At 45.0% G+C, this 23,252-nt stretch overlaps 1 protein-coding gene across 1 annotated transcript in view; it reads left to right on the forward strand.

The window, feature by feature from the left end:
• Positions 1-12,424: 12,424 nt before the first annotated feature.
• TMC7 (transmembrane channel like 7) overlaps positions 12,425-23,252 on the forward strand; it is a 32,034-nt gene continuing 21,206 nt past the window's right edge. Inside the window, exons 1-3 of the mRNA XM_068968394.1 lie at positions 12,425-12,569; positions 15,504-15,671; positions 19,282-19,364. Of these exons, the coding sequence (XP_068824495.1) occupies positions 12,440-12,569; positions 15,504-15,671; positions 19,282-19,364 (381 nt within the window). The 5' untranslated portion in view covers positions 12,425-12,439. The remainder of the gene's footprint in view (positions 12,570-15,503; positions 15,672-19,281; positions 19,365-23,252) is intronic.

The raw sequence follows: 23,252 nt of genomic DNA on the forward strand, positions 1-23,252 counted from the left end.
GAATTACTCTGACTACTTGTGCCCAGAAACACTGTTCCAGCCCTTCAGGACTTAATACCAGCCCATAAATGAGGTGTGCAGCATGTCTAAGGTAACTACATGCTTGTTCCAGTCGGGAGTCCTTCAGCTAGCATGCACGCAGTGCCTTTCTTAGGGGAGGATCGAGGTATAATTCACGTAACAAAATCACCCGTTTTGAAGTGTGCGATTCAGCACCTTGTAGTGCATTCAAAATATGAAACAAACATCACCTCTAATTCCAAAATATCTTCATAGCCTGGTCTGCTAGTGTCACTGAAAGGATTTAATGCGATAAGCTTGTCAAAAGGGGTTGAATGGTAGCTCTTGGTTTGATTATTACATGTTATCATTATGCTTATTAGGGCCTTTTCTAGCCCAGTATTATAAGGTTTGATGACTGCAGGTGTTCTAGCATTACCTGATAGACACTTATGTAGTTTAACAGCTATTTTGTGGGCTAATTTAGTCTGACGGATTGTATGAAATTTGAAGACAAGTAACCATTTGACCTGTAGTGGTTTTTCTGGTTTTATGTTTTTACTTTATCTGCTAGGTCCATTCATCCAGGTCACTCCTCAAAGGTGTCCTGGGTGGGAGGACTCTTGTTCAGGTCTGGACACAGACTGAAGTGGTTTTCTGGTGAGCCAGCCATCTGACCTGAGTGATTTTTTTCCCTCTCTGTCTAAAAGAGGCCGAGAGCTCCGTCTGCCCAGCAGCTCAGGCCCAGATTAGGCCCAAAGGCCCTCAGTGGCTTTTTTTGGTTTGTTTTCTTCAGGAAGTAAAGAATTTAAGATATAAAAGGGGGAAATGACTTTTCAGTGCTGTAAACTTTGTTGCAGTCTGGCTGCTTTTAAAAGGAGCATTGTTTGGCTGTAGGACCACCCAGTCCTTCTGTGGGCCTGCCCCCACCCTCCTCCCAGGAGGAGGCCAGAAACTGACTCTGAGCCAAAAGCATGTACCAGGCGTGAGCCCAGTGATGAAAGAAGCGGGTGAGGGACGTGCTTTCATGAAGCTTCTAATCTAACAGGGGAGACAGAGGGAAACGGGGTCAGAGACAGCTAAGCATAGCTGCTGAGAAGGAGATAAACAGGTGATGGTATAGAGAGGAGAGCGGCTGAGAAGGAGATAAACAGGTGATGGTATAGAGAGGAGAGCGGCTGCCTGCTGGCTCTCCAGGAGGGACCACTGAGCTGAGGCCCAGGGATGCGGAGGAGCCAGTGCAGGTGAGTGGGAAGATCAGGTGGGAAGAGCATTCAAGAGGGGCGGTGAGGGGAGCAGAGGGCAGAGGTGGGGAGGACCTGTGTGCATCTGAGGAGGCCTCGGGCTGGAGCTTGGAGAGGAGACGGGATGAGCGCAGCAAGCTGGAGCTGGTTCCTGAAGGTCTGGCAGACTCCCTTAGCAGGTGAATTTGGGACTCGCATGTATAACTTTCTGGAATTCCACTCAATGTAGGTGGTATTCAGTTTCAGTTGAGTCGCTCAGTCGTGTCCAACTCTTTGCAACCCCATAGACTTCAGCACGCCAGGCCTCCCTGTCCATCACCAACTCCTGGAGCTTGCTCAAACTCATGTCCATCGAGCTGGTCATGCCATCGAGTTGGTGATGCCATAAAGTAGGTGGTATTACTTGCCCATTTTACTTCCCTGGAAACTGAGGCCCTGAGAAGTTACTTGGCAAGCTACTGAAGCAGAAGGAAGTTAATGTTGCAAATCTAGAGCAACTGTATCTGTGTATCTGTGACATGTTTTTTTAGCAACTGTTATGTGCCAACCCCACGCTAATCACCAGGGGTATAAGGGTGAGTAAGACGTGCTGAGGTCTTTGCCCTCATGATTTAGACCTTAAGTCAGCCTTGGACAAAGCTCTTGTCTTCTCTAAACTTTCTGTATGCAAAATGAGAGCAAAATGTAAGAAAAACCCATCCTGAGGGTCACAGGAGATAACTATGTAAAGGGTTTGACATAATCATGGCACATAGTAAATGCTCAGTAAAGGCGAATATGGTTATTATCACTTCCAGGAATGTTGGAAATCATTTTTGGAGAGGTCCTAGTCAAGGAAGATAAATTCCATCTAGGGAATCCTTAGCAAGACCTCCTCCCCCCACTGCAGACTACATTAAATTCATCAGTAAATAACCAGAGTCCTGGCTTCAAGTACATAGCACAGTATGCTGGGCACTGCTTTCAGCTCGGGGTCTGCAAACTACTGTTGTGTTGTTTAGTTGCTAAGTCATTTCTGACTCTTTGCGACCCCATGAACTGTAGCCTGTCGACGTCCTCTGTCCATGGGATTTCCCAGGCAAGAACACTCGACGTCCTCTGTCCATGGGATTTCCCAGGCAAGAACACTGGAGTTAGGTTGCCATTTCCATCTCTAGAGGGTCTTTCTGACCCAGGAATTGAACCTGAGTCTCCTACAACCCATGGGCCTAGTCTGAACCACCACCTGTTTCTATGAAGTTTCATTAGAAAACACTCATGCACATTCATTTATGGATTATGGCTGCTGCAGGGGCAGGTTGAATAGTTGTGGCAGAGACTGCATGGTAAATAGTATTTATTATCTGGTTCTTTACAGAAAAGGTTTGCTGTCCTCTTTTCTAAGCACTTGACATACAATAGCCATTTAATCCTTAAGATGGCTATGTGTGATGGGAACTGCTGCCCCTATTTTACGGGTGGGAAAACTGAGGCATAGCATGGTCAAGAAACTTGCCAGGTCACACAGGTAGCAAGTGGAGCTGGGGTTAGAATCCAGGCAGCAGGCTGTGGAGCCAGTGCACTTAACCACCGGGTGGTCTTGTCACCTCCTTAGACAGACAGGGTCACAGTAACTGCTCTGTGGACAGCCCACTGGGTGCTCTACCAGCTTGGAGACCAGGAGACCTGGGTTCTGGGGCCTGCATGACTCCAGTTGCCCTGAGCAGTTAGTCACTGCTCCTGAAGCCTGTTTGCTTGTCTGGTCATAAAGCCTTGGACCCAGTCATTCCCCAGGTGCCCCACCCGGGTGCCCAGTGCTGTGACTCATGCAGGCCCTCCCTGCCCTGCAGTTCTCACGTCTGGCAGACGGAAGAAGCTCTCAAGGCCCTGGCTCCTCCCCTCTCAGACTAGACACTGGGCTCCTATGAATGAGGCCCCTCTGTGTTGTCCAGCTATTAGCTATGAAGTGAAGTGAAGTGAAAGTCACTCAGTTGGGTCCGACTCTTTGCAACCCCATGGACTATACAGTTCATGAAATTCTCCAGGCCAGAATACTGGAGTGGGTTGGCCTTTCCCTTCTCCAGGGGATCTTCCCAGCCCAGGGATTGAACCCAGGTCTTCTGCATTGAGGGTGGATTCTTTACCAGCTGAGCCACAAGGGGAGCCCAGATACTAGCTATATGTGGCTGTAAAGAGTAAATCGAATAAAGTCTGATAAAATTAAAAATCCATTTTCTTAGTCTCACCAGCCACATTTCAGTTATGCAGTGGCCACTCATGTTTACCATATCAAACGGTACAATTATAGAACATGTCCATCACTGCAGGACGATGTGACCTGATACGTGATGTTCTGCCATGGGATACAGCCAGACTGACTTGTGTAGCTCAAGGACAAAAATAGCCACAGGGCTGCCCAGAGAGATCCTGTTAAATCTGAGGCAGATGATGTCATTCTTCTGCTCAGAATCCCCCTCAGTTCCCACCTTAACTCAAGTATGGTAACACATTCCCCATAGGCCCTATGTGGCCAAGCTTGTTTTTTCCCAGCCTCCTACCCCATTCCTCTGTTTTTGCTGACTCTCTTTTAGCTACCTTGGCCTCCTTTCTTGTTCCTTGAAGTTCCTAGCCACAGTCCTGCCCCAGAGCCTTTGTAAACTTTTTTTTCTTTTAATGTTTATGTATTTATTTGGCTGTGCTGGGTCTTAGTTGCAGCATGGAGGATCTTCATTGCAGCACACAGACTTGGTTGCCCAATGGCATGTGAGATCTTAGTTCCCCAACCAGGATCGAACCTGTGTCCACTTGCATTGAAAGGCGGATTCCTAACCACTGGACCACCAGGGGAGTTCCAGGGCCTTTGTACTTGCTCTTCTCTGTCTATCTCTACCTTGCCCATCTTTATTTTTCTCCATGCATCTATCACCATTTGAAATGCACTTAATAAATTTTATTGTCTGTTTCCTCCAGGGGCAGGGAGAGTTTTTAAAGTCATCTTCAAGGCTGCGTCCTAGTCTTCGAACAGTGCATGGCACATAGCAATTGCTCAGTAAATCTTTTTGAGTGAGTGAGTGAATGGATGGATGGGTGGGTGGGTGGGTGGGTGGCCTTGCCAGAAGTAGGGCCATAATGAGTCCCTGGCCTCGGAGGTTTTTGAGCACTTGGAGATGTCATAGCAGCTTTGACCAGACCCCCTGGACCGTGAGCCCCTGCAATTAAGAACCTTTGGCAGCTGGCCAGTTATTGGGCAGATTATCCAGATGCCTAGCTCCAGTTAGCATCCAAAATAAAAACAATGTCACACACATAGACATGAGTGGAAGTAAGTCTAAGAAACCCTGAAATTGTTGTCTGCATTGTCTTATTGGTAACATCAAACCGAGCGTATATGCACGTGTCTAATAAGGCTGGCTTATGTAAAGTACCTGAAATAGAAAAGGAAGTAATATATAGTCAGGGGCTCCCCAGGTGGCTCAGTGGTAAAGAATCTGCCTGCCAGTGCAGGAGACGCAGGTTTGATCACTGGCTAACCCACTCCAGTATTCTTGCCTGGAAATCTCATGGACAGAGAAGCCAGGCGGGTTACAGTCCACAGGGTTGCAAAGAGTCAGACATGACGTAGTGACTAAACAGCAGCAGCCAGTGGTGTGTGGTCAACATCTCAATACTTTTTGCTTGCTTTATCAGTTGTGAAAAAAAATCATCTCTAAAGAAAATAATATTATATCCTTAAATTCCTTAGATCTTTTTCTCAACTTTGGTGCCCCTGTGTTGGTGGTGTGCTAAATATTTACTTTGATCTGCTGGTGGGTGAGCCAGTGTTGCCTGTATCCTCAGCACCAAATTCATTTATTCACAACTGATGCTTGTGTTCATTAATTTAACATTTTAATTAAGCATCCACTGTGAGTCAGGCTCTGTGCTAGAACCTGGGGACTCAGTGGTAAAGGAGAGAAATGAGGTCCCTTTGCTCATGGAGGTCACAGTCTAACGGTGGAGGGAAAGGGTCAGAGACGATGCAGGTCAACCCTTAGGGAGGAGGATGGATGTAGTAGGCCGGACACTTAGGAGACACGTGCCGGTTGGAGGAGGGAGGGAAAGCTCTTCCAGGCAGGAAGCAAGTCTGCAAACCTTCATCGTCTCCAGAGCCCCAGGCCCCAGCCCAGGGTCCCACCCAGAGAGGGACCCCATACAAGGTATCAAACAGAACTGATTCCCACAGCAACTGGCAGGTTGCCTGGACCAGATGACCCAGAAGGTCCCTTCTTCCCCAGAGTTCCCATGATTCTATGAGGGAAGAAAAACCCGGCAGGGAAGCCAGCACCCATCTGGTCGGGCTAGGTTTTTGGCAAGCTCGTGAGGGAGGTGGTGGTGGTTTTAGTGCCATTTGGCCTGTGCCCACATTCTGGGCATGTTTGTGCCCTTTGGGTAGCAGTTGGTGTCCTATAGAAACAGCTGCCAGGGAAGTTGGGACCTGAAGATGCTCTCTAGATGTGCCTGCCTCTGCCCATTCATTCATTCATTCTTCAGATGGAGGGCTTTCTGTGAGCACGACACTGCTCTAAGCTTCAAAGAGACTAACTTGTTCTTAAGGACAGCGTTGTTATGCCTGCCCCTGCCTCCATATCTCCTGTAGTTTTCTGACCGTCCTCCCACCTAAAGAACCACCTACTTGCTGAAATCTGGCTCCAGCAGCCAACAGCTTCTAGACCTTCCTAGATGGGGGCACCCCAGTATCTGAGACATGCCCCCGCCTCCCAGGCAAATGGTCATCAAGGAGCCCACACACCACAGGCTTAACCAATCAACTCAAGAGAACATCTGACATGAATGAGACATTCTTGTCCTCTCAAACGAGAAATCCAAGGCTAGGAGAGGTGATGCTACCTGCGTTTCTAAGAAGCGGTAGAACCAGGAGTCTGTCTTGGCAGCAAAGCCTTGGGCAAGCTGCCATCTCTCTGGGCCTCAGGTCCCTGAAGAAAGCCAGGGCACCTCCCCCAGGCTGGCATAAGAAATTCCGTGACATCATGCTGTACAAAGTGTGTGGTCCTAGATGCATAGGATTGGAGGTAGATGAGCTATAAAAATGATGCCTGTATCTGAAGGTTGTGAAACTTTTTTTTTTACTTGAAGATAGAGAATTTCCAGGGATGTCTGAAAAGAAAAAAGCATTCCTCTTCAATGATGGCCGTTTTGGATTTTTTTGGCGGGGGAGGGTCACATTGTGGCATGTGGGATCTTAGTTCCCTATCCAGGGATCAAACCTGTGTCCCCTGCAGTAGAAGCTTGGAGTCCTACTCCAGGGACCACCAGGGAACCAGTGGCCATTTTGAAAATAGAATTTTCCACAAGAGACTGTTGTTGGGAAATGTGGACAGGATGTATCCTTCCTGCGGTGTGGATGCAAGAATAATCCAATAGCTAATTTGTATGGCATTGTAGTGTCTATGAAGTATTTTCAAATTATAGTGAAGCCTATAGCTTTGCCACGTGATAGGTTCCTAGTTTCAGCACTTCCAGCTGTGTGAGTGGCAAAACAGCCTTCTGAGCCTCAGTTTCTTCATCTGTAAAATAGGACAATTCTGTTCAAAGAGTAGCTCAGAGAATTGAGTGTGGTGATGCATATTGTATTTTTCAAATAGTTCAGACATTCAGAGCCAGTATTATTTATGCTGTTGGTAAATGTGTCCTCATGATCACGTTGATGAGATCATGGTATTATATCCCCTGTTCCTGAGATGAGAAACAAGTGACTCAGAGATGGTCTTTGTCTCCACTGGGGTGCCAGCTTCCATCTCCAGCCCTGGGTCCCTGACCTCGTGGTCACTGAATATTCAGTGAATATGCCCCTCCAGATGCAAAGACCTTTGTTCTGGTTAATAACAGCCCTTTGTTGCTGGCCAGAGGGAGAAGCAGCCTCCAGCTGGGCTTGGACTCCATAGCCGTCAGCCCACTCCCACCCCGCCCCTCATGTTTGCTTAGGGACCACATTACCCATGGAAGTTTATGGAATTCTGTCATACCTTCAGGGAGCGCGGGGGCCTGGGAGTGAAAGGTTGAGTGGGATTCGCAGGCTTATACTTGGCGACTGGCAGGGCTCCAGACGCGTGTCTGTGTCATCATCAGTGGGTCAGCTGCTCTACTCTGTGAAATGGCTCTGCACCGTCAGACTGCAGCTTGGATCAAGGCCTTGGCCGGTCCCCGCCCCCCCCCCCCCCCCCCCCCCCCCGCCACAGTGCCCTGTTATCTATAAATACATTTACGGAGCCTGCTGCGTGCCGGGCTATCTGCCTGATTGCCTTTGATTCTCCTAAGCTGGCGCTCCTGTGATGGGTCTCATCCTTAGCCTCAAAGCCTACAGAGTGACCCTTTGACATGCGGTCAGATCACAACATGCTTTGGCCCAGAACCCTGGGTGACTGCCCATCTGCCACATTGAAAGGTCATAGCCCAGCCCACAGAGTCTGACCTGGTCTGGCCCGGCCACCTCTGACCCCTGCTTTCTACTCTTTCTGTCCCAGCTCCCTATTGTTGCTTAATAGATTGTGCCACACGTGATAGCTTAAGCCATTGTAATCTTTCTGCTGATCCTGTGCATCCGGAACTGAACAGGCTACAGAGGAGACCGTTTGCTCAGCTGTGTGTCATGTCTGCTGGGTCTGAGCATCCAGTGGCCTTTTCATGCCCATGGCGGGGATAACCCAGAGGGCTGGGGACCCCGGCTCACTGGGTTCATAAGCCAGGACCTTGGTTCTCGCTGTCGTCCAGTTCCTTGGCTGTCTTCCTTGGAGGCTTGCGATTTCTTTCTCTCCACGTGGTTGTGCCTGCAGCACAGGTGAAATTCTTACACAGCAGCCCCAAGCTCCCAACAGCAAAAATGAAAATGTTAGCTGCTCAGTCATGTCCAATTCTTCGTGACCCCATGGTCTATAGCTCACCAGGCTTCTCTGTCCTTAGGATTCTCCAGGCAAGAATACTGGAGTGGGTAGCCATTCCTTTCTCCAGGGGATCTTCCTGATCCAAGGATCGAACAGAGTCTCCTGCATTGCAGGCAGATTCTTTACCATCTGAGCCAGCAGAGAAAGGTAGAAAGAAGCCTCCAGGCCTTTTAAGGCTTGAGTCTGGAACTGGCAGTGTCACCTCTGTTGCAGCTTTTGGTGAAAGCAAGTCACAGATCCAGCCCAGATTCAAGGGGAGGGGACCCCAGAGGGCTGGTGTGGCTCTTTGGGGGCCACCAACAAAAGACCCTGGAGAAGTTATGAGGCTCCCATTCATTCACTCTTCCCCAGCCACCCAGGCCTCTGTCCTCTTCTTCAAACACATCGCGCACACGCCTGCCTCAGGGCGTTTGCACTTGTTTCCCTCTCCCAGAATTCCCTTCACCCTGTATCCACAGGGTATACATTCCACCCCTCCATTCAGCCTCAGCTTAAATGCTACCTTAGTAGAGAAGCCATAGTTGAGTTGATCTTATCAAAAACAATGTACCCTGCCTGTTACCTCTGTGCCCTTACCCGACTCTTTTTTTTTTTTCACTCATGACATCCTGGCATGGGCTTTCCAGCTGGCACTAGTGGTAAAGAACGTGCCTGCCAATGTAGGAAGCACAAGAGACGCAGGTTCTATCCTTGAGTCAGGAAGATCCCCTGGAGGAGGAAATGACTACCCACTCCAATATTCTTGCCTGGTAAATCCCATGGACAGAGGAGCCTAGCAGGCTACAGTCCGTGGAGTTGCAAAGAGTCAGACACAGCTGAGTGATTGAGCACGCACACACTTCCTAGCGTATTTATTGCCTGTGTCTTGTCTGATCTTGCTATGCCCCTCCTTAGAAAGTAAGTGCCGTGTGTGTCAGATGTTTACTTTGTTCACTTCAGTATCCCTTGCTCCACATCTGACACACGATAGCTATACTTGGTGAATGAATTCATTTTTGAGGTGAGGTAACTGAAGCAGAGTTGACTCATTGGAGAAGACTCTGATGCTGGGGGAGATTGGGGGCAGGAGGAGAAGGGGACGACAGAAGATGAGATGGCTGGATGGCATCACTGACTCGATGGACATGAGTCTGAGTGAACTCCGGGTGCTGGTGATGGACAGGGAGGCCTGGCATGCTGCGATTCATGGGGTCGCAAGGAGTCAGACACGACTGAGCGACTGAACTGAACTGAACTGAAGCTCAGAGAGTTTTAAGTAACTTTCCCAGAGAGGCAGCTGGTAATTGACAGAGCCTGGATTCAAATCCAAGGAAGTTTTGCTGCTTGTCAGGGGAATTGCTTATTATTACAGCTGCCTACTACCTCCTCCTTCCATGTCCTGTCTCCATTCAGGATGGTCTTCCCCAGTTAGGATCAGATCAGGCATAAAATCCACCCTGATGGTGGTGTTCATTCCTCACCTCCAAAAGGAAAGCTCTCCCTTTGTGGACTGCTGTACAGGGCGCGGTGAAACTTGGCCTCCAGCCATGACCTGATGGAGCAGCATGAATAGAGAGTCTTGAGTAGGCAGACCTGGCTCTGTTTGCAGCCCCGCTCCCCACCAACACACTTTCTAAGGCAAAGTACAGATGTCATCCTCTCATCCGTCCATCAGTGAGTGAGTGTTGAACTGCTCTGAGCCAAGTATTTTATTGAACTACTACGCTGGGTCCTGGGTCTCAATGGTGAGGAAATCATCACGGTCCCTGCCTTCCAAGAACTTAGAGTCCACGGGGCAAGATGGACGTGCTCACATAGCCATACAAATAAATACAAGATTATAGATTGTGGTAAGTGCTGTCAAGGGCTTACTGTGTATGGGAAAATATGACAGTAGAAGTACAGTGAGGCAGGGATGGTTTCCTCGAGGAAGAGACTTTGAAGTAGGAGCTAAGAGGTGAGCAGATTCCTTCCAGGCAGAGGGAACAGCATGTGCAAAGGCCCTGAGGAGGAGGGATCAGGCCCATTTTAGTGTATGAAGGATCCTAAGAAACGTAGTTTGGAAGGCAGAGGGGCCTGAGGAGCTGAACATGCAGGCAGGAGTCAGATCGTGCAGGGCTTTGAGGGCTTGGGCAAGGGGTTGGGGAACCATGAGTGACTTTGTTTCCTCATCTGTAAAATGGGGATGGTAATAGTACCTGCCTCCCTATGTGTGAGGGATCGGTGGTCAGTTGAGCAACTGTAGAGAAGGCAATGGCAACCCACTCCAGTACTCTTGCTTGACGAATCCCATGGACGGAGGAGCCTGGTCGGCTGCAGTCCATGGGGTCGCTAGGAGTCGGACACGACTGAGCGACTTCACTTTCACTTTTCCCTTTCATGCATTGGAGAAGGAAATGGCAACCCACTCCAGTGTTCTTGCCTGGAGAATCCCAGGGACAGGGGAGCCTGGTGGGCTGCTGTCTCTGGGGTCGCACAGAGGCGGACACGACTGAAGCGACTTAGCAGCAGCACCAGCAGGCTGTAGGCTGGCCTAGAGCAATCATCCCCTCTCTGCCTGGTCTCCACCTCCAGCAGGTTAGCTCCAGCTTGTTCACAAAGCAGCAGCTGGTCCAGAGAGCAGCTGAAGCTGGCAAGGCCTCCTGAGGCTGGACTTAGAACTGACGTGGCATCACTTTTGTTGCAGTCTGTTGGTCCAGGCAGATCATAAGCCCAGTCCACATCCCATGAGTGCGTGTGAATCTGTTAACACAGTGCCTGGTGCATAGGAAATGCTCCATAAACAGTATTATTATTATTGTTGTTGTTGACGATGATGTTCTTATCACTATGCAACCCATTTGACAAATGAAAAGCAGGTTAGGTTACTCCAAACCTCACACTTAGCAAGTGGCTGCAGCCAAACACTAGAATGCAAGTATCATGTAACGTAAAGCATGTTTGCAAACACGTCTGCTTAAAGTGAACCCTTTTGCAGATGATTTTATTGTCCTGAGCCTGAGTACCATCCTGATAAATAAAATAATTAAGAAGTCCTTTGGTCAGCTACCTAGGCTCCTGACTGTCTGTGAGGTTTAGTTAGGGTCTCTGAGATCCGAGTGTCCTACGTAAGTTTTGGTTTTCGGCTCCCAGGTTCACTGGGGAGAATGATGGTTTTCTTCTTTCTTATGCAGAGAGCCTCTCTTTGGACTCCAGTTGCTTTTCTTCTCCACCTGTGAATTTCCTTCAAGAATTGCCAAGTTACCGCTCCATTGCTCGTAAGAGGACAACCATCCTTTCCCGGGACAAGCAAAGTGGCACTTTGCTGAAGCCAACAGACTCTTACAGTTTCCAGCTGGAGGGAGAAATCACACAAGACCTTGATAACCAATCCATCCGAAAATATGCACTGAACATTTCTGAGAAGCGGAGACTAAGGTTTGTCCAGTCGCCATCAGGAGGGTATATGATGTATGTTTTGGAAAAGGGGGCTTTTTAGGCATAGAATACATTTCCTGACGAGTTCACATAATTAAGTTTATTACTTGGGATAAGCTAAGCTGCTATGACAAAGATACCCACACTCATAAAATCTCAGTGTACTAGAAATTTATTTCTTGCTCACATAAAAGTCCTGCACTGAGGTCAAGGGGAGACTTTGCAGTCACTCAGGGACCCAGGCTCTTTCCGTCTTATGGCTCTGCAACCTTCAAAGCCCCATTGCTTTCTACAGTCCCTCTGTTCCCTCTAAACCCCAGCCTCTGCCAACCATTATTCTACTCTCTATCTCTGTAGATTTGCCATTCTGGATATTTCATGTAGATGGAATCATATAACACAGGACCTTTTGTGTCTGACTTCTTTCACTTACCTGCGTGTTTTTAAGGTTCATCGAAGTTGTAGCATGTATCGGTACTTCCTTTTTATGACTGAATAATATTCTATTGTGTGGCTATATCAGTTTGCTTATTCATTTATCCTTTGATAGAGATTTGGGTTGTTAGCATCTTTTGGCTACTGTGATTAGTGCTGCACTGAATATTTCTGTACAAGTTTTTGTTTAAGACCTTGTTTTCAATTCTTCTGGAGTATCTACCTAGGAGTGGAATTGCTGGGTCATATGGCAGTTCTTGGTTTAACTTTTTGAGGAGCTGCCGAACTTTTGCCCTGTGGTCGCACTCTTTTGCATTCCCACCAGCAGTGTATGAGGGCTCCAGGTTTTCCACATCCTCTCGCTTGGGGCTTTATCTGATGATGAAGTTGGGGACCCTGCCATTTTTCATGCTTGTTTATGAATGCAGGGACATTCAAGAGACCCAAATGAAGTACCTGTCTGAGTGGGACCAGTGGAAACGGTATAGCAGCAAGTCTTGGAAGAGGTTCATGGAGAAGGCTCGCGAGATGACGACCCACCTGGAGCTGTGGCGGGAGGACATTCGCAGCGTAGAAGGTACCACAGCCCACGCTGCCCGTGCTCCTCTGCAGAAGTAGCCTGCCCTTAGAGAAAGTACGGCTTTGTTCTCACCCACCTCCAGCTGAAATGTCATCTTTTCTTCCATGGGGACTGCGAGCAGAACACCACAGTTAGGGTTAATAGAGCCTGTGTCTTCATCACCGGGAAAGTCACAAGGGGTCTTCCCGTCCCTTCTACGTGCTGCAGTTGTCCGGGAACAGCACGCGTGCTCGTCTTGACTTTGAAATTACAGCAGTGATTAGATCTCCCACTAGGTCTTGTTTTTGCATACTAATGAAGATGTTCATGTATTAATCTATCGCCAATTTAGTTTGTAATATTGTGATATCATATGCACAAATAACCATTTGTATTTTGTGCATTTAAGAGTATTATTGCAAGATGGGGTTCAGTAGGACTTATCAGATTGCAGAGGCAGCCATGGCCCTGAGCACACTTACTTCCCCATAATGGTGAGAATTGGGATGAAGTACAGACAGGCCAGGCTTTGCCAGTAGCTCCGTTGGTGAAGAATCTGCCTGCAGTGCAGGAGGCCCAGGTTCGATCCCTGGGTCAAGAAGATCCCTGGAGAAGGAAATGGCAACACACTCCAGTATTCTTGCCTGGAGAATCCCATGGACGGGGGAGCCTGGCAGGCTACAGTCCACGGGGTCACAAAGAGTCGGACACGACTGAGCGACTAAGCACAGCGCAGCACAGGCGGGCCTAGGAGTCATTGCGGGTTTGGTTCCAGACTACCTCAATAAAGTGGATGTGATAATAAAGCGAGTCACACAATTTGTCGGCTTCCCAGTGCATATAAAGGTTGTGATTACACTATACTGTAGTCTGTTGTGGAACAATAGCACTGTATCTAAAAAATAATCTATATACCTTAATGAAAAAGTACTGTTGGCATTTATCATCTGTGTGTCTCAGGTTAAAATACTTGCCCTAGTTCATTCTCTAAGATAAGGCAAATCCAGAATTTGAGCCCAGGCAATGAAGCTTCAGAGCCCACGGTTTTAGCCACCATGCCCAGCTTCCTCTCCTGTTAAGAGGCCACCTTTCTGGAGATTTTCATCATATATAATGGTGAAATGAAGTGAACGTGAAAGTTGCTCAGTCGTGTCCAACTCTTTGCAACCCCATGGACTATACAGTCCATGGAATTCTCCAGGCCAGAATACTGGAGTGGGTAGCCTTTCCCTTCTCCAGGGGATCTTCCCAACCCAGGGATCGAACCCAGGTCTCCCACGTTGCAGGCAGATTCTTTACTAGCTGAACCACAAGGAAAGCCCAAGAATACTGGAATGGGTAGCCTATCCCTTCTCCAGGGGATCTTCCCTACCCAGGAATTGAACCAGGGTCTCCTGCATTGCGGGCAGATTCTTTACCAGCTGAGCTATGAATGGTGAAATATTGAAAGCTTTTCTCTTAAGACTGAGAATGAGGAACAGGTTGATAATTATCACAGATTATATTCATCATCATCTCAGAAGTCCTAGCCAATATACAGTGATTGGGGGAAAAATTAAATAGACATAATGACCAGAAAGGAGGAAATAAGTTGTCTTTTTTCCCAGATGACATAATTTATTTGTAGAAAACAAAAAAGACAAATTATTAGCACTGATGTGAATTTAGCAACGTTGCTAGTTGTAACAGCTGTATATAAAACTAATTGTATTTCTATATACCAGCGTGTGTGCTTGGTCACTAAGTTATCTGCGACTCTTTGTGACCCCATGGATTGTAGTCCATCAGGCTCTTCTGTCCGTGGGATTCTCCAGGCAAGAGTACTGGAGTGGGTTGCCATTTCCTCCTCCAGAGGATCTTCCCAACCCCGGGACAGAACCTGCATCTCCTGGATTGGCAGGTGGATTCTTTACCACTGAGCCACTGGGGCTTCCTTATAAACATTTAAAAAATAAGTTACACAATAGTATTATACCTAGGAATACATCTAAAGAACTCTGTGAAATAATTGTGCACAGAAAACTATAAAATGTTGTTGAGAGAAATTAACCTATATATATACCATGTTTATGGCTCAACGGCTCAATATTATAAAGATGTCACTTGTTCTCAAACTGACCTATATATTCCATGTAATCTCGGTCAGAATCTCAGCACATTTTGCACACATATGTATGTGTGCAAAACAAATATGCTGATTTTTAATATTTATATAGAAATGCAGAGAACCAAGGATGCCTAAGGAAGAAGAGAGCTTTAAGACTTAGAGCACCATATATCAAATATTATTTTAAGTCTGCAGTGACTAGACAATCTGGTGTTGGTCCTAGGATAGACAAACAGACCAAATGAACAGAAGAGAGAATTTAGAAACAGGTCCATGAATCTATTTTTTGTTGTTTAGTCACTAATTCATGTCTGACTCTTTTGTGACCCCATTACTGTAGCCCACCAGGCTCCTCTGTCCATATATTTCCCAGGCAAGAATACTGGAGTGGGTTACTATTTCCTTCTCCAGGGGATCTTCCCAAACCAGGGATCGAACCCATGTCATCTGCTTGACAGGTAGATTCTTTATCACTGAGCCACTTGGGAAGCCTTCATAAGTATATAGTCAATTACAGAAGTACTGCTGCAGTTCACTAGGGAAAAGTTCACCTTTTCAATAAATGGTGCTGAATTAATTAGATATTCCTATGAGAAAATGTAAATATTGACCCCTCCCTCACACCATTTCAAATTATTAATTTATAATTGATTGTAGATTTACATGTGAAAGTTTAAATCACTAGGAAATAGAGCCTTGAAGCCAACAATGGAGAATATAAAATGATTCTTCCTCCCCCAACCAAGATCCTCCAATTTCAGTTCAGTCCTCCGTGGCTGACTGAACCTGCAGTGGGTACTGGGTCAATACTCCTGGTCAGTGATTTCTGAATTTCTTTTTTCCAGGGAAATTTGGCACTGGGATTAAGTCCTACTTCTCCTTCTTACGATTTCTGGTGTTGCTGAATTTGGTGATATTTCTGATCATCTTTTTGGTGGTTTTGCTCCCAGTCTTGCTCACCAGATACAACATCACCAACAGCAGCTTTATTCTCATTCCATCTCAAGACGTGGGTGAGTATAAGAGGCCTGGCTTGCCATGAAGAGTGTTCTTTTCATTGTGTACCTAGTTACAGTGCTTCTTTCTCTGCTGCTGCTGCTGCTAAGTCACTTCAGTCTTGTCCGACTCTATGCGACCCCATAGATGGCAGCCCAACAGGCTCCCCCATCCCTGGGATTCTCCAGGCAAGAACACTGGAGTGGGTTGCCATTTCCTTCTCCAATGCATGAAAGTGAAAAGTCAAAGTGAAGTCGCTCAGTCGTGCCCAACTCTTAGCGACCCCATGGACTGCAGCCTACCAGGCTCCTCCGCCCATGGGATTTTCCAGGCAAGAGTACTGGAGTGGGGTGCTACTGCCTTCTCCGGCTTCTTTCTCTAGCGGTCTTTATAATCTAAGTCTTGGGTGACTGTATTAGGATAGGCTAGGCTGTTTGCAGAAACAAATGACCCCATAGCACAGTGTCTAATAACCACAAAGTTTCTTTCTTATTCACACTGTGTGTCCATCATGGTTTGGTGGTGCCTTTGTTCCACATTGTCTCCTCTCTGGAGCCCAAGCTGATGGAGCAGCCTCTCTTCGGACCACTGGCAGTCACGATGTCCAGAGAAAAAAGAGTCGTGGCAAACATGTGCTGGCTCCTAATGCTTCTGCCTGGAGATGACACACATCCTTTTTACCACATCTTATTAGCCAGGGCAAGTCACTCGCCACTCCTGGATTCAGCAAGGCATTTGGGAGAAGCAGTGAAGGGTAGAAAGTGGAATATTTAGTAAACATAATATAGTCTACTCCAGTGACTTTATTTCAGGCTTTTATTTCAAGGCTTTTGTCTCCCAGAATGGTGATGCTCAGGCTGCCATTCATTAAACACTAGTAATTTGCCAGACTCTGTGGCAGTAATGGGGCTGTGTTTTCTTACTGAATGCTCGGCATGTTTTGTTTCCATCACATGACTCCTTCCCCAGAAGAACTCTCTCTAAAGTCACTTCTGTGGCCCTCAGCATTCCTCTTCATCACATTTGTTTTTGTTTTAATTCTATGACACTTAAAAATCGAATGAGAATAACGTGGAGATCCTGACTCTTGAGTGCCTACTGTATGCCCGATGCTGAATTCTCATTTCGCAGATAAATATCACCTGCTGCTATGGGAAGACCCTGGGTTCAGTTTCAAGGCCCACCTCCGCTAGTTGGTCAGACTGTCTGAGCCTCGTTTTCCTTATTTGTAGAAAGTGATGATATAAATAGTGAGACAGTTGTTTCATTATTCAGCTAATACTATACTATTTAATACTTGGGTCATTAAAAATGTTTACTATTTAGATTATAAATAATTAAAAACAATATAAAGTATATTATTTAATATGGAAAAAATTTTAAGTAATGATTATTTAATCCATACTCATAATTTTTAAATGAGTATTAAATAAGATAATACAGTGCTTTGCCCATGGAAAGTGCTTAATAAATGGCAGCTGTTATTTATTTATTTAGTATTATTTCTTTCTAGAAGAACTGAAAATCATTCTGTCTCACTGGGCACCACTGCCTGTTTAGTGGTCCCTTCAGCTGTGAGCAGGGCCTTGGGCAGAGGGAGGCCACCCTCTTGGAGGAAAGGAGCTGAACTCTGAGCGTGGATGCCACGAGTCTCTGCTTTCTCATTATTTCCTTTGACTACATCCTCCTCCCATGCATGCTTTTTTTTTTTTACTTACCTACTAGACTTTGTGCCTTCAGGAAAGAATCAGAAGTCCCTCTCTTCCTTTTCTTACCTTCCTTCCCTTTTTGATTCTTTCAGTGTTTATTGAGTACCTGCTGTGTGCCAGCCCCTAATTCAGGTCCTGGCAGGAGCTACCACACCTGAGTCCATGTAGTGCCCTCTAGCAAAGAATAGGGGTTAGGAAGGGATCACATGACAAGGCATATGAAGGATGAATTTGCCTGTGGGGAGGGGAAAGGATAGGGTACTGAGAGGCTGGACACCAGGACACTGGAGGGGTCCCCTGAGCCCTCTGTGAAGACACGTGAGCCCAGCAGGACAAGGAGAAGGCTGCCACTGGAGAACTTGGGGAAGCATCTTCATGCAGACGAACAGCAGCTGCAGCGGTTCAGAGATGAGAATAACTCAGCATATTGGAGCCATGAGAAGCCTAGTGTGACTGGTGTGCACACTTCCTGGGAAGGGCCAGATAGTCAATATTTCAGGATTGGTAGGCCATACGGTCTCTGTTGCAACTACTCAGTGCTGCCATGATGGCACAAAAATGACCATGGATAGATGTCCTGAATGAGCTTGGCTGTGTTCTGATAACACAGTACTGACAAAAAGAGGCAGCTGGCCAAATTTGGCCCTTGGGGACAGGGTGACAGCAGAGAAGCAGCCATCTCATTCCATCTTCCTGACTCTGCTCCCAAATAGAGTGACTGTCTCCCTCCTCTTTACCTCTAATACTGTGTTCATAAAGCATCTGAGTACCTTACATATACCTGACTCCTACTTGCCTTTTCTCCCCCAGATGGTAAGCTTTTCAAAGGCAGTAACTTCTACTTACTCATCATTTTGTCTCCAGCATCTGCCTGATGCATAGTAACTAAGAAGTGTTTATTGAATGAATAAATAAGCACTCACATTAGAATTATAAAATAGAAAAGCTGGGATTGGCCTTGGAGAAACTGGTTCAACTCTCTTATTTTAACAAAGGGGAAACTAAGGCCCAGAGAAGGGGTAGTAGATTGGATTATTTTCCCCAGTTTTTCACTCTCCTGTAATTGTGACTTGGAGAGCCTCCCACTGTGGGCTGAGAATACTTTCTGACCCCACTGATATTGCACGTGGCTATGTGACTTGTTTTGTCCAGTGGAATTTTAGCTTGAAATGGCTTTATGTGGTTGGCCTGCCTTATAAGAAGAGTCATGAAGAGAGCTCCCCTCAGATAGCCATTGCATCTCGAGTCTGTCCCGTGAGTGGAGTCATACAGAGAAGACCTCCATGTACCTGGGAGCCTGCTATCCATCCTGGCTCATCCTGAATGAGCTTCATGTTCTCAAACTGCAGACCATGAAGGAGAAAATAAATTTTTGGAGGTTAAGTCATTGAGACTTGGGGCTATTTATTACACAGCAATAGCTGACTGATACGAAGGAAGTGAATTGGTTGATCAAGCACAACGTAGTGTCACTAAAATTGGTGTTCAAAAAATTTCTTGATCAGTTTTACATAGGTAAATATGTGGTTTTTTTTTTTGAGTGAAACAGCTTGTTAATTTAGATATCTTTTAAAATTGGATATGCTTAAAATGCAATAATAATTATATCAGCCACATCTTCTAAAATATGTGCAAACATGAACTCCAAAACATAAAATACCAATATAGTCAGAAAACTTGTACTGTATTGACCCTTATACAAAATGTATAGAGAAAGGTATATCCCTAGATACTTAGAATAGTGAAAGGGGAGAATGGTACTGTACTTGGTACACTGGGGTTTAGGTTGCAAATAGATTCATAAACACAGCTATACATAACTGTATATGACTACATATACATGCATATATACACAAATTATGATAAGGTTCTAAAGACAGGCTGTTTCCACTGATGTTCTTGTTTTTGTGTTTTACAGATATTCAATGCACAGTGTATCCAATAAGTAGTTCTGGACTCATTTACTTTTACAGTTATATCATAGACTTACTTTCTGGCACTGTAAGTATTTAACATAATTCTGGATTTGGATCCTCAGTACTGAAATAGGTTTCTGAATGTCTGCAGTGAGAGTCAAACATGAGTATTGACACAAATATTGGTTATAAAAGCAGTATTTGCAGTGACCTTATCGGCAAGGATGAAGTTCATCCACCCCTGCATATACAGGAAAAGTGCTTTGTCACTTTCAACCCTTGGCTTTTGCCTAATGCCTGCCGCCTTCTTATTGACCTGTGACAAAATCTGAGATCCCCTATAGACAGAAGCTTCAGTGAATATAAACCCAGATAGAATGTGTTTAACTTCTCTGACGTTGAAAAACCTTAACATTTTGTAGTCCTAGACCACCTGGATGAAAGCTATGACTCCTCTCCCCAGAAATTACACACACAAGCATGTGTGGACCACACGTGCACAACATCCACACACACGCACACACAACTCTGCACACACAGATACGTCCCATGAAATCTCTTAAAAGACTATTGAGATGTGTGCTTAGTCGCTCAGTTGTGTCCGACTCTGTGACCCATGAACGATAGCCCGCCAGGCTTCTCTGTCCATGGGGATTCTCCAGGCAAGAGTACTGGAGTGGCTTGCCATGCCCTCCTCCAGGGAATCTTCCCAACACAGGGATCAAACCCAGGTCTCCTGCATTGCAGGCAGATTCTTTACCATCTGAACTACTAGGGAAGCCCTGAAAGACTGTTAATCCCATGTTAACTCTGATGCTCTGAAATGGAATTAATGTCATCCTTCCTATGATAGTTCCAAAGGTTTTATTTTCTTTTTATTCTTGACTCTAAAAAATGATTTTTTGTGTGTGCTTTCATTTTTTTAATCCCAGTTTTTTTCAGCAAATAAGAGTGCCCATGAAAAGTGGCTGTCTCTGCCTTCTGGACTAGGGTTACTCAGCCTTGGACCTCATACTCTTATATTACAGGCCTGTCCTGTGCCCTGGGGGGCATTACAGCATCCTGCCTTCCTTCCACTCAGTGCCAGTAGCAGCCCCACAGCTGTGACAACCAAACATGTCTCCAGACGTTCCCAGATGTTTCCTGGGGCACGGAATTGCCCCAGGTTGAGAACCACTTCTTTACATGTTTTTAAAAACTGTTGTTTAGTCACTAAGTGGACAGTATGTAATTGTCGTTGTCTTTTGCGACCCCATGGAAAACATAGCTATATTAAAATATCTTTCTGAAGGTTACTGATATTAAAATGCCATGTCATCGAACATTTCTAAATTAACAAATAGAAAGCTTCGAATTTGCCCACTGTGTTCAATTTTGAAAAAGTGGTTCTTACATCTCTGCTTTCATGTTCTCCTTAGAACAACTGAGAGGAATTGTCAGGTGGGTGTTAAAATGTCCACTGTGCAAATTGGAAAACTCAAACTTGCAAACTATACAAGGAGAGAGGCAAGTCAGTGACTCACCCAAGGTAAATGCTGGTGAGATCACATCCCAGAACTGCGGTTAGCCCCATTTGGTTTGGTCATATCCCATAAGTGAAGTTTCTCCTTGTGGAGCTCCACACACCATGATCATCTTCATCATAGAAAAGATTTTATAGAAGACTTAGATGCACTTGATCATAAATATTCAGTAAATTACGCATGATGAAAAATAGCCCTGCCCCAAGGAATGAAGTTTCTATAGTGATGAGAATGTTCTGAATCTATGCTGTGAAATTCAACAGCCACTAACTCTTAAGTACTTGAGTTAACGTGGCTACTGTGACCAAGAAATTGAATTTTAATTTTATTGTTCATTTCAATTTCAATTTATTTGTTTTCAATAGGTGTTTTAAAAACCATTCAACACACATTACAGAATGGCCATCACGTACATTCCCTGTGATGTCACGGTTCTCACCTATGCAAGCAAGTTGCAGATTTACATAGTTTTCATGTGTTTTTAAACACTTCTGTTCATGTTTATGGAATGAGCAGAGCACCTACTCACGCTACAGGATGTTCTATGTAGTAAGCAAATGCTACTTGAACGTATTTCTTACAAGTGTTTTTTTAACATTACTATATATATTACAAAACGACTGTCACATCCCCTCGTGGAAATACTGGGATTCATTTCTCCATGTGTGTTGCAAGTCTGTAAGCAGTCTTACAAACTTCTCTCACACTGACTTTTAAACACTTTTCTACACACATTACAGAATTGACATCCCATGCATTGACTAAAATAAAAGTATTCTGAGCATATTGAGCATGTAGCGCTTTGACAACCATCTTTTGTCCTGTGGTTTTAAAATCTTGACTAATGTAGTAGAGTATGCCTGTCACATTTAGTCACTAAAAAACACAGTTTTCAACACAGCAAGTAAGTAGCATTCTTACATCTTTTGTGTGTGTTTTTTTCTATGTCTGACGCAGGATACAGCATGCTTGGGGCTGGTGCATGGGGATGACCCACTGAGATGTTATGGGGTGGGAGGTGGGAGGGGGGTTCATGTTTGGGAACACATGTAAGAATTAAAGATTTTAAAATTTAAAAAATAAATAAATAAAATAAAATAAAATTTAAAAAAATAAAAATAAAAATAAAAATTGAGATCTGATTGACATATAGTGTTATATACACTTGAGAATGTACAACCTTTTGATACATTCATGTATTATAATATGATGACTACAGTAGTTTTAGCTAATAACCTTTATCATGTCACATGTAAATTTAAATTTAAATAGGCCCAGGAGGGAGCTGGCCACAGAGATTAAGCAGTGGCTTGCCTTTGCTGAAAACAATTGAGCCAAGCTCATGATCACACCAGAGAAATTGTTTTCCGGGCCCAGTGGACCTTTGTCCTGTTATGCTACTTGATTGAGGACAGTCCTGATACCAACCCAGGGCAATAAAGACAGGCTTTGTGTAGTTGGGCAAGTTTTATGGCCTGTGTGCCCCAGTTACAAAAAAAATATGGAGTCTTGTGTTTCTCCATCTTTTATTTTCCTATTAAAAATTTACTTAACTATTCAGTATAAGAATACATGGTTTTCATCAGAAATATAAGACTTAATGAGTGAAAAATAAAATTACTTCTTCCCAGAGACCACTAATCCCTTCACACCATGGTTCATCGCTTTCTCCACCTTTCTTATGCACTTATATGGGCTTCTTAATATTCTACAGTATGGATTTTTCATGATCTAGCCAGTCCCTGATTGATGAACATTCAGGTTGTTTCCATTTTCCCCTTTCTAAACAGTACTGTAGTGAACATCTAGTTGCTACATAGACTATTTCTCTTCTCTGTATATTTCCTTCTTCACTCTCCTAGAATGTTCTATCCTTGCTATTCAAGGAGGAGTCTGAGGTGAACTCATTTATTCCCACTGTAAGAGTCATGGACTTTTCTCTGCTGTATTTTCTCATAGGGTTCCTTTGGGCTTGGGGGGGGGGCGTTGTTTTGTTTTATTTTTCTCTGATAATAGCTTTATTGAGGTACAAGTCACATATTGTACAATTCACCCATTTAAAGTGTACAATTCACTGGTTTTTGGTATATTCATAGAGTTATGCAGCCATTACCACAATTAATTTTAGAATATTTTTATCACCTCAAAAAGAAACCTGTACCCATTATCACCTACCAATTCCGCTAATCAATGCTAAGCAACCATTAATCTACCTTCTGTCTCTATGAAATGCTTATCCATGACATTTCTTGTAAGTGGAATCGTATAATACAAGATCTTTTGTCTCTAACTTCTTGGCATATTCCTCTTCTAAGAGTTTTATAGTTTTAGTTTTTACATTTAGGCCTTTGGTCTATTTTAGGTTAAAATTTATAGATAGGGTAAGGTAGGGGCTCTGCTTTATTTTATTTTTTGCATGTGGCTATCTAGAGAGGAGCCTGGCAGATCAC

The sequence above is a fragment of the Capricornis sumatraensis genome, chromosome 3 (genome assembly GCF_032405125.1).
Source record: "Capricornis sumatraensis isolate serow.1 chromosome 3, serow.2, whole genome shotgun sequence".
NCBI classification, from domain to species: domain Eukaryota; kingdom Metazoa; phylum Chordata; class Mammalia; order Artiodactyla; family Bovidae; genus Capricornis; species Capricornis sumatraensis.